General features: G+C 33.3%; 1 protein-coding gene and 1 long non-coding RNA gene across 4 annotated transcripts; one reads left to right on the top strand and one right to left on the bottom strand.

Moving 5' to 3' along the window:
• Positions 1–167: 167 nt before the first annotated feature.
• LOC141533504 (uncharacterized) lies at positions 168–2,734 on the bottom strand. The gene is made up of 5 exons (XM_074252423.1): positions 2,351–2,734; positions 925–990; positions 699–791; positions 373–625; positions 168–303 (listed from the first exon to the last, which is right to left on the bottom strand). The coding sequence occupies exons 1-4, from the start codon at positions 2,457–2,459 to the stop codon at positions 426–428; spliced, it is 468 nt and encodes a 155-aa protein (XP_074108524.1). The 5' UTR covers positions 2,460–2,734; the 3' UTR covers positions 168–303; positions 373–425.
• Positions 2,735–4,083: 1,349 nt separating this feature from the next.
• LOC141533500 (uncharacterized) lies at positions 4,084–16,063 on the top strand. Of its 3 annotated transcripts, none has more exons than XR_012480292.1 (3): positions 4,084–4,843; positions 13,373–13,460; positions 13,533–16,063. It is a non-coding gene; the product is annotated as an uncharacterized LOC141533500 (long non-coding RNA). The 3 variants fall into 3 exon arrangements; XR_012480293.1 differs by having other exon boundaries at positions 4,084–5,025; positions 13,384–13,460; XR_012480291.1 differs by having other exon boundaries at positions 4,084–5,025.
• Positions 16,064–16,339: the final 276 nt, after the last annotated feature.

Below are 16,339 nucleotides of genomic sequence, written 5' to 3'. Positions count from 1 at the left end.
CTTTAAATCGACGTTCTTTATTCTCTTCACTTTTCAATAATCGCTCTTCTAATGAAGTTATTAACTGATTAGTCGGTGTAATCTTTAGTTTTTTTTCTGTAAGCAAAAAAATTATAGTGTTATATTAACAGTATACTAATTTTCGTAAAAAGTAAAATCATACTCACGGGTTGTAAAACTGTCCGCATCACTACTTGTGTTACTTTCATTACTGCATTCAGATAATGTCCTTTTTTTTTCAGTTGAAGAGCAAGTAGCAAGTGGTGATATAAAAGGCTTATCCCCCATCAGGTCATCCATTAACTAAAGAAATTAATGTAATTTATCGTTTTTTAAAAATGTTATTAGTTCAATTTTATTAGTTAAGCTTACAGTCAAGTACGGCCAATGCTTGGCAGAATTGCCCGACTTATTATTGTGGTCTTTTATTTTTTGTAAGTTTTCTTCATTCCTGAAAACTTTGACTGGCATTGAGGACCTGTGACATTATGACCATGAGCACGGAGTTGATCACTAATTTTCAGCCACACTTTCTTTTGAGAAATTTTACCGCTCGTGAGATCTGATTGTTCTTTTCGGTATTCATCAAGAAGCATAAGAATTGCTTCATGAGGCCATTTAAATACTGCAACAAATAATTAACTTTACCATGAATTGTATTTTTATTATTTATTTCATTTGCTTCAGTTTTAAATTACCTGAATCTTCATTTATACTTTTAGGAGATTCGTCAACAATTTCATCAAAATTCAAACCGGGATCCAAAGCTTCAACCGTTTCTACTTCTTGTTCTGAACAATATAAATTATATAAATAATAATTCAATTACAAATAGGAACTTTTAGTTATCATAACCGTGAGATTTTTCTAAAATTATAAAAAACATTTCATGCAGATTAAACTCAAAAAGAAAATAAAACCTACCACTAATAAGCTCAGCATATTCTAAATTTTTTGCCTCTTCCAGTTTTAAAGTTGCAAAAGCTACGTCTGGAAATAATAAAACACATTTCACCAAAAAAAGAAGAAAAAAATAAAAGAAAAATCCAGACCTTTTTTTTAATATCATTGCAATTAAAGAAATTTATTAATTCACTCGTTATTCAACCCTTGTGGAAATAATTCTCTGAAAAAACTCTTGAAAAGTCTTTATAACTCTGAATAAGACTTTTTGAAAGTCTTCACATCCCTAACTAAGTAAAGGAAAGACTTAATAAGTCTTCAAAACTCTGCGATACTCTTCAAAAATCAAATTTTCCCTGCAATTTCGGAATTTCTCAAAGAGTTATTAAGACTTGATAAGACTTGTTCAGTTTTACAGGAAAAGAAGAAAATATTTCTTTTCAAAAAAATTACTTATCAGAATTAAATAAAACTATAAAAAAGAATTAATGCATGTTTTAAAAAAATTTTGTTTAAATAATATTTTCATCACGAAAATACTTTGATGGGCATCGAATCACTCATAGTTGAGCAAGTCAAAACATCAACAGCAAATGAAGTGCACTTGCTGTTGGAAACAGATATTACTCAAAGAGTAAATCCAACCGGTATTTAATTTGGACTATCAAATATTAAAGTCAACTTTCTAGGTAGGAAAGAATTTTCTAACCACATATGCCACCTATTAGAAACTGAGAACACTCAAAGATTCTAACTGTACATTCGTAAACTAAAATATGTTAGGTATCAATTAATTCCAGCAGATGGCGTGTGGATAGAAAATTCTCTCCTATCTAGAAAGTTGACTTTAATATTTGATAGTCCAAATTAAATACCGATTGGATTTACTCTTTGAGTAATATCTGTTTCCAACAGCAAGTGCACTTCATTTGCTGTTGATGTTTTGACTTGCTCAACTATGAGTGATTCGATGCCCATCAATGTATTTTCGTGATGAAAATATTATTTAAAAAAAATTTTTTTAAAACATGCATTAATTCTTTTTTATAGTTTTATTTAATTCTGATAAGTAATTTTTTTGAAAAGAAATATTTTCTTCTTTTCCTGTAAAACTGAACAAGTCTTATCAAGTCTTAATAACTCTTTGAGAAATTCCGAAATTGCAGGGAAAATTTGATTTTTGAAGAGTATCGCAGAGTTTTGAAGACTTATTAAGTCTTTCCTTTACTTAGTTAGGGATGTGAAGACTTTCGAAAAGTCTTATTCAGAGTTATAAAGACTTTTCAAGAGTTTTTTCAGAGAATTATTTCCACAAGGGAAGTGTTAAGAAATAGAATTTGAGAATAAATAATACTTCTAGCTGTCTAAAAATACAATTTAATTTTCAAGCAAGGACAAAACGACATAGATATTTTTTCAAATTTATAATTCATAATAAAATACGTACCTCTTTCAAGACGCTTCGCTTCATCAGCGGTAACAGAAATTGTGTAACTTCGATTTGATTCTGAGTCAGTCAAATTTACAGAAAATAATTTTGGTAAAAGGTTTGCCATTGTTACTGGATCTTTAATTAACTTTTATGCTTTAAGAAATCACTACAGTTAAATTTGATTAGCTTACGCTCACAAGTGTTCGTGTTGATAAATAATGAAATTTAGCGCTCACGCTTTTGCTGCCCTACCTCTGTGGCGTGAGCGTCTGTGAGCGAGAAATTTGTCTCTTGAACTCAGCCACGAGAGTGATTTTTTTACGCTCACAGCACCAAGTCGAACGCTGAAAACGACATTTAACCGCGCTCAAAGCGTGTGAGCGTCCAATGCGAATGCACCCTTTATGTATTAGACATAAGGGTAGTAAGTTATGACAGAGTGTAAGAGTGTATTTGTGAAGTATGGAGGGGAGACGTGAAGCTAGAGGCTCGGACTTAAAAATTGTGACTTGAATTCTCCTCGAGAACCCAAGATCGACGTTATGTCGATCGCGTTATATTTTCTGTTCCTTTTATTTATATATCTCTTTTTTTTTTATTCGATGGTAATTGATCAATAAATGTCAAAGCAAATTAAGTTAATCTGCAAACTAAAATTGGTGTTTTATGTAAATAAATTTAAATTTAAATTCCTTTTTCCCGCACTGGAACCGAGTATTTCCATACTCTTGGGCGCATGAACTCTCGTCGGTAATATTCTCAGCTAAATATCAACATCACTAGACGGAGGCATAACACTAGATTGCTCGTAACGCCTCTTCTGGACTGAAGTGTGAGTTGTAGTCACGCGGGATCAATTTAAATTTATTGTTGTTTATTAATTCAGTTTTTTGATAATGGGATTTATTAGATTAAATTAAGAAAAGGGGAAAACTTTAGTTAGGGGGACTGTTTTAAATGATAAATAATAATTATCAGAGAGCTTGATTTTATTCAGTGGTTTCAGCTACAGCAAGTGCTCGGTTACAGCTCTCAGGGAGAAGTGTCATTACAAGGAGTCTCGGTTTTAAGTCCGAGTTTTCCAGTTTCACTTCCTCCCTCTCCGGTTCACACCAATACACTTAACATATACATGTCTTCATCTAACGTTTACAGTACGCATACAATAACATATATTCGAATATACACTAATACTTATAACTTTTATATGTAGGTTTACTGTATACTAACTAGGTACCCACACACAGACATACGTGAGGGCTATCATGCTATCTTATATTATTCTTATACTTTAGATTCTTATATTAATTAGTTACAATAGTTATTACTTTTGGTGTTTAACTAATTATTTTTACCCTTATTATTTATTATAATATTATTCTTAGTCAGTATTTTACTATTATTATTATAGTATTATAATTGCATGTATTATTGCTTATTAAATATTAACAAAGTTAGATTATAATATTTCTTTATATATTTTTAGTGTTGCGGCTGTGGTCCGACTTGTGCCTTTTGTATCGCATTTGCCCTGTTCCTCACCTTTCTTTAGGCTCTAAGAACAGTGACATGGGGAAACCACAGGAAAAACCCATGTCGATACAAATATATATATATATATATATATATATATATATATATATATATATATATATATATATATATATATATATATATATATATTTATATACATCATATTAATATTAATATGAATCTATCATTATTTGTTTATTAATCCATATGAAAACTATTCTTTAGTTAAACTAAAACATTAATATTATTTAATAATTATAAGATAGTATATAAGTATTGTTTATTTATCTAACAAATGGTCCCAGTGTTGGATGTTTTAAGGCTTTATGCTTTCTATTTCGTATTTATTATATCTTATAATTTATGACCTCTTGAGAATATTTAGCTAAAATAATTTTAACTAGGAAAACCCTTGAGAAATGTTCAACACATGTTTTCCTTTTTATGAGTTTTCACAAAGGTCTAGTTGTTAAGTAACACGTGTGCATTTTATTCAAGTACTTTTTATGTTTCTGAGAAGTTTTAGTAAATGGTTTTGTTTATTGTATGTTTTGAGAGAGCGTTTAAACTAAATTTATGAGTTGCAACGGTTTTTCGAGATTTCAAGATAAAAGACTTATTTTATATTTATATTTAAATAGAGTTAAGTAATTTGATTTTAAATTAATTACCGCGTAATGCATCGACAACGACACCTATGATATTTTACGACATAACACCTTCCCCGTAAACTAAAATTCGACAATATTTTATTGCGAATTTTCTCTAAATAATTTAGTAAGGCTTTAAAAAAAAATTATAATAGAACCATTTATATCTACTAATATCACTTCAAATTATTAATTAGATCAGGTGTCTTCAAAGTAAATAAAAATGTGAGAAGTTCCTCTTAAATCGTTGCAACACATTTACAATATTTTAAATATAACGTTTATCAAACATTTTTGTTTCAAAACATTATTTTATATTAACTAGGTACTTATTAATTTAGTATATATCGTCAACAATGTTAACAAGTGATACTATAGACAGAGTTACTTTTCTTATAGTTAAATACATGATTTTCTATTAACACACATACAATAAGTATACAAATACATCCATGTATAACATATGAAAAAAGCAGGATGTTATATCTTTCATTTGTTATAAATTAGGTGATAATTTTCACATTTAATACTTATAGATATGCTAGCTTCAACTTGTTGGTGTGGATTACCTTATTACGGGAAGGACTTAATTGTATTGATACATTTCCGTTATTGAAAACCTCTGAAATTTTATAAGGGCCCGTATAATTTGGGTCGAGTTTATTGGTTTTTGCGTCATTTACTAAGAATACCCAATCTCCTTGAGCAAATTCCATAGGGTTTACCCTACGATCATAGTACTCTTTAGATTTTAATTTAGCTTTTTCTAAATTTGCAGCACCCTCGCAGTCTAGGAACCACAGTGGATCCACGGTGGATCCACGGTGATAGTGGAATCATTGTGGAGTCACAATGGAACCATGGTGGATCCATTGTGGTTTTGTGCCGTTTTGCCACCGTGTTTCCATTGTGGTTCATCAGCGGTTTCGTAGTGGATCAATTGCGTATCTATCGTGGTTCAACAGTGGTCTTATAGTGGATTGATTGCGTATCTGTTGTGGTTCTATAGTGGTTCCACAGCGGTTTTACAATGGATCAACTGTGGTTGCACTGTGATTCCACCGTGGTTCAATAGTGGTCTTATAGCGGATTAACTGTGTATCTATTGTGGTTTCACAGTGGTTCCACCGTGGATGTATGGTGGTTCGTCAGCGGTTTCATGATGGATCAACTGTGTATCTTTTGTGGTTCTACAGTGGTATTACAGTAGATCAACTGTGGATATATTGTGGTTCCATCGTGGTTCAGCAGCGGTCTTATAGTGGGTTAGTCAAGCATCTATTGTGGTTCTTTCATGGTTCCACTTACGGTTTTACAGTGGAATTGTGACTATGCCGTGGTTCCACAATAGTTTTACTGTAATTGAACCACAGGTTGGTTCGTGGTTTTGTACTTGATTTATCGTGATTCAATAATGGTTCTACTGTGGTCGAACTCATGGTTACATCACGGATCAATCATGGTTTCATGTGATTCAATCGTGATTTCACTGTAGCACCATTGTGGTTTTACAGCGATTGCATAATAAGTCAACGCTAAATTATAGTAGTCGTTTTAGACTCCTAAACGTCGAATTGCCATAAGAATTAAATATTTAAAAATTAAAGGGGAACTACTAACTTCTTAAACTTTTTAATGTGGGATACAAATTGGCAAGTTATTAAATGCGGTGAATTTCCACTGTGATGTTTTTTTCAGATCGTACGTTCTGCGATCCGAAAATACGATTGTGACGATTTTTACCTTAATGGCTGCAAATTAGCGCGTCAGTGTGTGTGTGTGTGTGTGTGTGTGTGTGTGTGTGTGTGTGTGTGTGTGTGTGTGTGAGTTCACGGAATTTAGTGAATTAAATGCCTAAATAACGTAGTTTATTTGTCAAACCTTTTCAATCTGTCTGCTAACGAAATTCCAGACTTCATAATTAATGCTATTTCCCGAAAAATGATATTATATGTTACGAGCTGAATACAACTGAGTTATTTAGGAAACATAAAAAAAAATAATCATTTGAAGGAGCCGCTTGATCTATGGCTATTTTTCGGCTTCCCGCAATTAGTTCAATTTTTTAAATTAATATTTCTTTAAAAATTTCAAACTGTAATGTTGCGTTACTGATGTCATAAAAGCATATACAAGGAAAGGCTGCCAGTGAAGAGATGTAACTGCTTATGAATTATTTTTTTTAGAGAATAGAAGTGATTTTATCTGACACGTGCTTTGACGCAAGAATAATTCCCCAAATTAATTTTTTTTTGACGTCTACAGTAAAACGTAATTTTTAATGATAACATTTGAGCGAAATTTTCGTTTGAATTTCTGCGCATTTCAGACAATAATATGTCGATTCAGAATTTATTTCTACGACCTGAAAATTCTGAGATCTGATGAAAAACTTGTATTCTTTAAATCTGATAGAGATTAACTGCATACTTTGAAAATCATTAATTTTAAAAATGTGATTTTTTTCAAATAATTTTTACATTTTTATTTAAATCTTTTATCAATGACATAAGCCTTGCAATACCATATCTAAAAATAGTTTTTCATTCTTTTCGGCATACCTAATCTATGATCGCATTTAAAAGAGATCGTTGTTTAAATTTCTTAACAAATATTATTCTTATCTCAACTTCCTTACAATGATTGATCTGGAGAACCAAGAAGGCCTGAAAAAATCAGGAAAACATCGGAGAATTTTAATCTCAGTCCGAATTGATTGAATATTTTAATTACATGAAAATTCTCAAAAAGATTTTCAGAATGAATTGTCGCTCTAAGAATTTAACACCGTCTCAACTGTTATTGCTAAATTCCTATAATAACATTATTTTAAGAAAGAAGAAGGGATTTTAACGAATATATTCAAAAATAATTCTTTTGGTAAGACTTGTAACTTTTCGTCAGTCAGTCAGGGAATTTCGGAATTAGTTAATAGTTGCAAATCTAACCAAAATTTTCAGTTTTAATTTTCCCTTACACAATTTACGATTTCCACATCGTAAAAATGAAAATGTTTAAAGTCTGGTCCAACGCTAGAATGTATGATGAGATAGATTACGATGTTCCCATAGCAATAATTTTGGAAGATTATCTTTGAGTGTAGTTTGAGTTAGAGTGACCGTATTAATGTATGTTTTTTTAATGATTACAGAGATATGCAGGTACCTGCAGAAAAAAAATAATATACTATACACTCCAGGCTCAATAGATGATATTAATAAAACATAAAAGCCTGGATTACAAATAAATTGCGTGAGGCTAAGAGGAAACCCAGGAATCAGCGTCCTTTGCGGGAATAAAATAATATTTTTAATTTAATTTATAATATTTATACTGTGCGTTATTTTTCATGTTTTTTTTAATCAATATATTTCTCAGTAAAAAGCAAAAATGATAAAATTAATGATTTTCCAAACTATCCCGGCACCTTCCCATTACTTTTAAATTCTGAGTGGTTCATATTCCACGGAGCGGAAGTGGATCAATCGTAAACCGCCATTGAACCACTGTTCAATGACAATGGCACCATTATAAATTCACAGTAAAACCACTGTTGATCCACAGTGGAACCACTGTTAATCCACAGTGGAACCACTGTTAATCCACAAAGGAACCACTATTAATCCTCAAAGGAACCACTGTTAATCCACAGTGGAACTGCTGTAGATCCACAGTGGAACCATTGTACATCCACAATGGAACTATTGAACATCCGCAGTGGACCCACGAAATAACCATTGCGTAACCATCATAGAACCACAGTGGCAAAACGGCACAAATCCACAGTGGATCCACTGACATTCCACAGTAGTTCCATTGTAAATCCTCTGTGGATCCTGTATGTAACCATGATGGATCCTCAGTGATTTTAAGACTGCGAGGGGCAGCTTTTAATTGTGTTTCTCTTAATTTCATTACTAAATCTCCTAAATAATCGATGTAAGTTTTATCGTTACTTTCGCGAATAAAGCTTGATGGAAATTTGGCAATCCCCCCAAATATTAATTCATGTGGGGTAAATCCTGTACCTTCATGGATGGAGGTATTATAAGAAAACATTGCATACTTTAACCAGGTATCCCAATCTCGATTTTGGTAAATAAAATGTCGAAGATATTCAACCAATACTAAATGACTTCGTTCTAAAGAACCATTTGTCTGCGGGTGAAAAGCAGTGGTCTGGAATTTCCTGATTTTAGATAATTTTGCTAAATGTTTCATAACTAGTCCTGTAAAATTTTTACCTTGATCAGTGAGAATAGATTCAGGGCAACCGAAAATGAAGTTTTCAGCAAAGACTTTAGCAATATTTTCAGCGGTAGCTTCTGCTAAAGGAATGGCTAACGAATATTTAGTTAAATTATCTTGAATGGTTAGTACATATTTATCACCAGAGTTGGTTATCGGTAGTGGCCCCACGATATCGAGAGCAATCTTTTCAAATGCAACTTGTGGTGTGTCAGTTATTATCATGGGTTGCCTTGTCTTAACACGTACTAATTTATTTCTTTGACACAAAATACATTGTCTAATAAAATTTTGAACCTCAGTCTTCATGTTTTCCCAATAATATTGTTGCCTTATACGACCGTAGGTTTTTATGACACCCTTATGACCCCCTACTGCTGATTCATGTGTTTCTCGTATAATTTCTAGTCTGCGCTCGACCGGAGGGACTTCGGTTTGGTTTAAACAAAGTGTTATGTAGTACCCTTCTGGAAATGTTTTAGTCAAATGTGATTTTATGTTACCCCATGGTAATTTATCTAATCCATCCCCTGTTCTTGCTATTCTAACTGTTTTTACATCAAAATAGTCCATTGCTTCTTTTAGTTTAGTTATACCCGTAAGAACGTCATTTAACTGGGCCCTATCTTCTATTTTTAATTTAACTATTACCGTGAAAATGTGAAGGTTTCTCTTTTTAGAAATTATTACTTGACCTATTTCTACCTGGTCAGGAAATTCCGCTACGTTGATAAAATTTTTATTTATAAGTTCTTGAGTTATTTGAGTTTTTGATTTAAAATCGGCTGACCAAAAATGGGCAATATTATTTTTTTTCATAAATATACCATCTCTAGTTTCGGAGAACACGTCGGGTAATGTTACCCTTTTTAAACGCTTTGGAGGTTGGGTGGCGTTTTCAGGGATTTTATCGATTTCTTCGTCAGAGGAGTAAAGGTCATCATCAGAAACGGGTTCGGGGAAAGAATCGTCACTGTCGGAATCATATGTCTCACTAACTGCAGCAGGATACAAAGAAGCCTGATGCTCGCTACTATCTACACTTGTTGTTTCTTTAACTTCAACTCTATTTGACTCTATCTCATTTCTTTTAGATGACTCCAATGTTAGTACTTTAGCATGCACATTCAAAATTTCTCTTACATCAGACATATCAGCGGGGAAGGACGTCCTCTCTGGCACCTCTTGTAATGGGAGCTCACCGACCTATGTAAACTTAGAGCTTGGTATAATAATTGCGGGTGCATTATGCAACCTTGTCAGGGCTTTCTCCAGCCTTTCCGAAGGGTGTGCCCGTTCTGAAACCAATAACCTGTCTCCCTGGGCCCAGAGTACTGGCTCCGTTTGGGGCGCAACTTCGTCTTCGACGTCAGGTCGACAGGTTGTCGGGAAGGCATCACTTTCCTTCTGAATTTTGTCTGACTTAAAACTTGATGCCTTATACAAACTTTGGGGTGTGTCATTCTTTCTTACAGTCTTTTCATCATCGAACTGTTTAACCTTAGTGAGTTCATCTTCAAGAAGTGATTCATTAAACCTTGTACTTTCAGTCACTGAAATACTTGCTAATTTTATGTCAACAGGATTTCGAGAGAGAGCATCAGCATTTGCATTCAATCGCCCCGGCTTATAAATAACATCATACTGATACTCTCTCAATTTCAATAGCCAATGTAGAAGTCGTGAGGTAGGGTCCTTAATTCTATGAGCCCAAACTAAAGGTCTATGATCAGTGACTAAATAGAACTTTTTACCATACAAGTAAGGTCGATAGTGTTTTACCGCAAAAACAATTGCAAATAACTCTTTTTCGATAACGGAATAGTTTAACTCTGCTCCTTTTAGGAGTTTTGAGGCATAGGCAACTGGAAGATCTTTCCTGATCTCACCTTGACTTAGAACAGCACCGAGAGCATAAAAGGATGCATCGGTAGTTACGATAAAGGGTTTTATAAAGTCTGGGAATTGTAATATGCGTTCTTGGCATAATAGGTTTCTAAGATTTTCGAAAGCCTTTTGTTTCTCGTCAGACCAGCAAAAGAGTTGACCCTTTTTTAGAAGTTGGGTAAGGGGACGGAATATTGATGCAAAGTTGGGAATGAACCGGCGATAATATCCTGTTAAGCCCAGAAATTCTTTTATTTTCTTTGCATTTGTAGGAGCTGGAAAGTTTTTCACAGAGTTTATTTTGCCAGGATCGGGTCTCAACCCATCCTGACTAATGATGTGACCTAGGTAAGTGACGCTTGTTTGAAGAAACCGACATTTATCAGGATGTAACATTAGTCTAGCAGTCTGTAGTCTTCCTAACAAGTTAATTGCCTTTCGTTCGTGTTCTTCCAGGGAACTAACGTAAATAACAATGTCATCAAGATAGACAAATAACTCTATACCTTGCAAACCTGATAGCACATTATCCATTAATCGTTGAAATGTACTTGGGGAGTTCTTCAGTCCGAAAGGCATTCTTTTGTAATGATAATGACCGTGGGGGGTAGAGAAAGCAGTTTTTATTTTATCTATTTCATCCATAAGAATTTGGTGAAATCCGAAAGCTAGGTCAAATACTGAGAAATATTTAGCACCTCCAAGCTGATCTAGAATTTCTATAATATTTGGAAGGGGGTAGGCATCTCCAACGGTTTTCTCGTTGAGATGATGAAAATCGATCACGACTCGCCATCTCTTTTCGCCAGATGGGCTCGGTTTCTTGCTAACTATCCATACGGGTGAATTATATGGTGAGTTACTTGTTTCTATTATACCTCCTTCTAGCATTTCTTTTACTTGTTTTTGAATCTCTTCTTTATGCACCTGTGGGTATCTATACTGTCTCGTGTTAATGGGTATCTCGTCAGATGTTATGATTTTATGTTTTACTACGTTGGTCCCGATGAGTTTGTCTCCTGGTAGATAAAATTGATAAGGAAATTTCGCGATTATTTTAACTATGCTGCTTCGTTGTTCTGTGTTTAATTCATCGAGGTGGAGTGTCTGTATTAATTTTCGAACTCTTTCGCGCACTAAATCGTCTTTAGTTTTATTATTTGACTTGTCTTCTTCTTTCCTACTTTTATCTAACCCTTCAGTTTCAACTTCCTATAAGGTCACAAATGGTAAATCTATTTCCCTTTCCTTTTCACTACAATTTACGACAAAAATCCAGGCAATCCCATTCCGATTTTTAACTAAAGCATTTCCAGCATAAATGTTCTCTCCTAGATTCAAATTTTGTATCACCCCTTCTTGCACGTCAGGGTTTGTTACCCTGACAGCAACCTGCATTCTACATCTCGCTGGGATCGGGATAAAATGTCTTTTTAAAGGTATACTAATTTGTTTATGGTTAATTTGTAGTGTATTGTCTTCAAAACAGATATTGGCCTTGAAAGTTTGAAGAAAGTCCAAACCCAATATCCCGTCTTGTTTCAAAGGTACGTCCGGTCCAATAATTTGAAATTTGCAGCAAAGGGAGTTAAAATTAATAAAAACTTGTCCAAGGGTTGTAACCGATCCAGACGTTATTCCCGACAGCTTATATTTAATATTTTTATTGACTTTTACGTTGGGTGATAAACAACTTTCTTTGATTAAATTAACGTCTGCACCTGAGTCTATGAGTAGTCAGTATTTTTATATTTTCGATAGTTCATCATATGCATGGTGGCGTAACATGACTTGATTCAGAAAGTTTAACAGACGCCTCGATTTGGGGTATTAGTTGTTCCGTTTCTAATTCGTTAAATTGATTTGAACTATTATTTAGATCATTACCGTTAGTGATAGCCGTTTGATTATGGTTCGGACCGTACGTTGCATTTGAAGTTCTAAATTTACAAATGAGTCGTGTGGCTTCTCCGTCCACAAACTTCGCAATATACGTGTGGAACCTGGCATTCTTTTCTAAAATTTCCCCGACACCCGCAACGGTAGCAAATTACGGATTTTCGGTCAAGTTTACGGAGGTTTTCGTTATTGGACGTCTGGGCAACGTGTATAGCAGCTACAGCAGGGTGACTTTTAAAAGTAGAAGTTTGGGTTGGTTTGTGGTAATTGTTATTTTTCCTACCTCCATGGTAACCGCCTGTAAAATTGGTGGAGTTTGATGGGTTATTAACTACTATATTGTGTGAATGAGTGTTGAAAAGTGAATCCCTCTGTTCCAGTTCCTTTTCAAATTCCAAAGCTAAATCGATTGCTCGCGATAATGTTGGAGGTTTCTGACTTGGAACCCATAATCCTAACTGCCCTTTTAAACAGCGTATAAAACTATCTCGCGCCCCTTCTCTTATGCTAGCCAATAACCAGGTTCATATTTCCCCTGAATGTTTATCAATAATTGTTTCAGAAGTGCCTTGAATGATTTCTTTAACTGTAGTTGCGTAATCTACTATAGATTCCCCTTCAAATTGGTAAATATTTGAAAGAAGTGATTGCCATTGAGATAATGTGTGCCTTGGGGCTAAAGCAATTTTGAGATTGTTCAGAACTTCTTCGAAAGTTAGTTCCGATTCGCTTGAAACGTACTTGCTAGCTTTCCCTTGGATGCGTGATTTTATTAATTGAGTTAAATATAATTTACCTGATGGATGTATTAATTTTCCAGTTTGCTTACAGAGTTCGATAAAATTATTTACTGGCATATTTTCTCCATTGAAGATGGGGATCAAGGTTACCGCGTCCTTGATATTCATGTAAGTTGGGGGTGAAGTGCTTGGTAGGTCTGTGCGAAATATTTGTAGCGTAGTTATATTCATTATTTTCAGGTAATACCGGCGTATTGAACACTTGGACAATATGGGACGGGTCTCCCGTTGAGAGGGAACTTTCGGAGGTGGTTGAAAAACGGCCCGATGTGGTTTCAATACTATCGTTATTGGGATGAGTATTTCTGGTTACTTCTTCTGTTTCTACAATTGGAGTAACTTCTAATGGGGTGAATCGCAAGGATGAGTTAGGAATCGACATTTTAGCGCTACCCAAATAAAATTTATTAAATCTCGATACTTTTATTGATATTGTTTAACTATTACTGTTTTAACACTAAAATAAACGATTCAGGATATTTCTAAATTTTAATTGATTGATTCCTAGATTTATAATAAATTTTAAAAATAACTTTCAACTAAAATTTGTGCAATATACTATTGTAAACGTTTTAAGGATAAAATATTATACCTATTCATTAATAATTGAATCCTGAAACCTTTTAGAATTGTATCGAATTCAGTGTCGTATTGTTAATTATTTAAATAGCAATTGATATTAATGATCAGAATGAATATTTGTTTATCGAGTAATAAGTTGTATCGCTAGCATATCAAATAACTTATATTTAGGACTTACAGTAACAGGTATGATGCAGGTAAAATATTTATAACTATTTATATCCACTGTCACTTATAAATTGCCTTTTTAAACACTCATTTTTGCACTACCACTAAATTCACTACACAGATGGCTGTATCTCAGGTAGCAGTTCCTTCGTAGATGACCCTCGATGGTTGGATTGGCGCGTTCAATTTCCACTTGGTTTCCTGGATCGTTGACCTTATAGATTATTTCAGTGGTCCTTGATTCTCGATTTCCGCAATGATTTCGACGACCCCTGATTTTTGGTTTCGTAGGTGTGTCCAATGGGAATCGAATTTCCCTGGTTAAAAATATTGATTGAAAAGGATTGAAAATGATGAAATTAGAATACTTTTGAATAATTTCAATTCTTTTTCATGTATATATAGATATACAGTTCACATAGGGTGACTGATTCCCAATACTTTTCAATCAATATTTTTAATCAGGGTTGTCACCGAAATTTTTGCGTTTTTGAATTGAATGGGGTGAATTAATTAATTCACCTGAATCCCGACTACTGTGACCATCCCACCGCTGTCACCAGTTGTTATGTCCAGCGAGGTCACTAGATTGCTCGTAACGCCTCTTCTGGACTGAAGTGTGAGTTGTAGTCACGCGGGATCAATTTAAATTTATTGTTGTTTATTAATTCAGTTTTTTGATAATGGGATTTATTAGATTAAATTAAGAAAAGGGGAAAACTTTAGTTAGGGGGACTGTTTTAAATGATAAATAATAATTATCAGAGAGCTTGATTTTATTCAGTGGTTTCAGCTACAGCAAGTGCTCGGTTACAGCTCTCAGGGAGAAGTGTCATTACAAGGAGTCTCGGTTTTAAGTCCGAGTTTTCCAGTTTCACTTCCTCCCTCTCCGGTTCACACCAATACACTTAACATATACATGTCTTCATCTAACGTTTACAGTACGCATACAATAACATATATTCGAATATACACTAATACTTATAACTTTTATATGTAGGTTTACTGTATACTAACTAGGTACCCACACACAGACATACGTGAGGGCTATCATGCTATCTTATATTATTCTTATACTTTAGATTCTTATATTAATTAGTTACAATAGTTATTACTTTTGGTGTTTAACTAATTATTTTTACCCTTATTATTTATTATAATATTATTCTTAGTCAGTATTTTACTATTATTATTATAGTATTATAATTGCATGTATTATTGCTTATTAAATATTAACAAAGTTAGATTATAATATTTCTTTATATATTTTTAGTGTTGCGGCTGTGGTCCGATTTGTGCCTTTTGTATCGCATTTGCCCTGTTCCTCACCTCTCTTTAGGCTCTAAGAACAGTGACATGGGGAAACCACAGGAAAAACCCATGTCGATACAAATATATATATATATATATATATATATATATATATATATATATATATATGTCGGAGATAATATCGAGCTGGGTTTTCCCAGAGATTGGAAATTCCCAATATTTTAGTTTGTCTGTTAATTTTAAGCAAAATCGTAAAGCATAGAATATTTAGATATTATTTATAATTTAAGCTAGTTATATTTTTTATGGTTATAACGATGGGCTTAAGTCCGGAGTGACAATGGTCACCAAACGTAGCCGAGGTCACAGGATAGAAGTAAAAAGTATATAGTTAGAAATATCGACAGACAATGAAGGCTGTCGAAATAATTTTTGAGTGAATAAGTACTTAGAGTACTTGGGAGAGTAGTTCTCGTTGAGCATTGATCAAGTAAGGATCGCATACATCCTGCTGACCCCGGATTCGTTCTCGGTCTTATTCCCAAAACGTCTTTAACTGTTATATCAATCGCAGTAGAATATTTGTAATTAAATTTATTATTTGTACGAGTTAGTGTACGTTATATTTTAAATCAAAGTCTTTATTATATTTGATTATTGTAAAAATAAATAAAGATGGCTGATAATGATCCAAAGGACCCTAACGATGCCCGAACCACTCTTCCTCCGACATGTATATATATATATATATATATATATATATATATATATATATATATATATATATATATATATATATATATATATATTTATATACATCATATTAATATTAATATGAATCTATCATTATTTGTTTATTAATCCATATGAAAACTATTCTTTAGTTAAACTAAAACATTAATATTATTTAATAATTATAAGATATTCTAAAAGTATTGTTTATTTATCTAACAAATGGTCCCAGT

Source organism: Cotesia typhae, unplaced genomic scaffold (genome assembly GCF_013202065.1).
Source record: "Cotesia typhae breed Kobodo isofemale line unplaced genomic scaffold, CoteBio_Ctyphae contig_9, whole genome shotgun sequence".
Lineage (NCBI taxonomy): Eukaryota > Metazoa > Arthropoda > Insecta > Hymenoptera > Braconidae > Cotesia > Cotesia typhae.
Note: the sequence above shows the minus strand (reverse complement) of the source record. Positions and strands in the feature narration are given on the sequence as shown.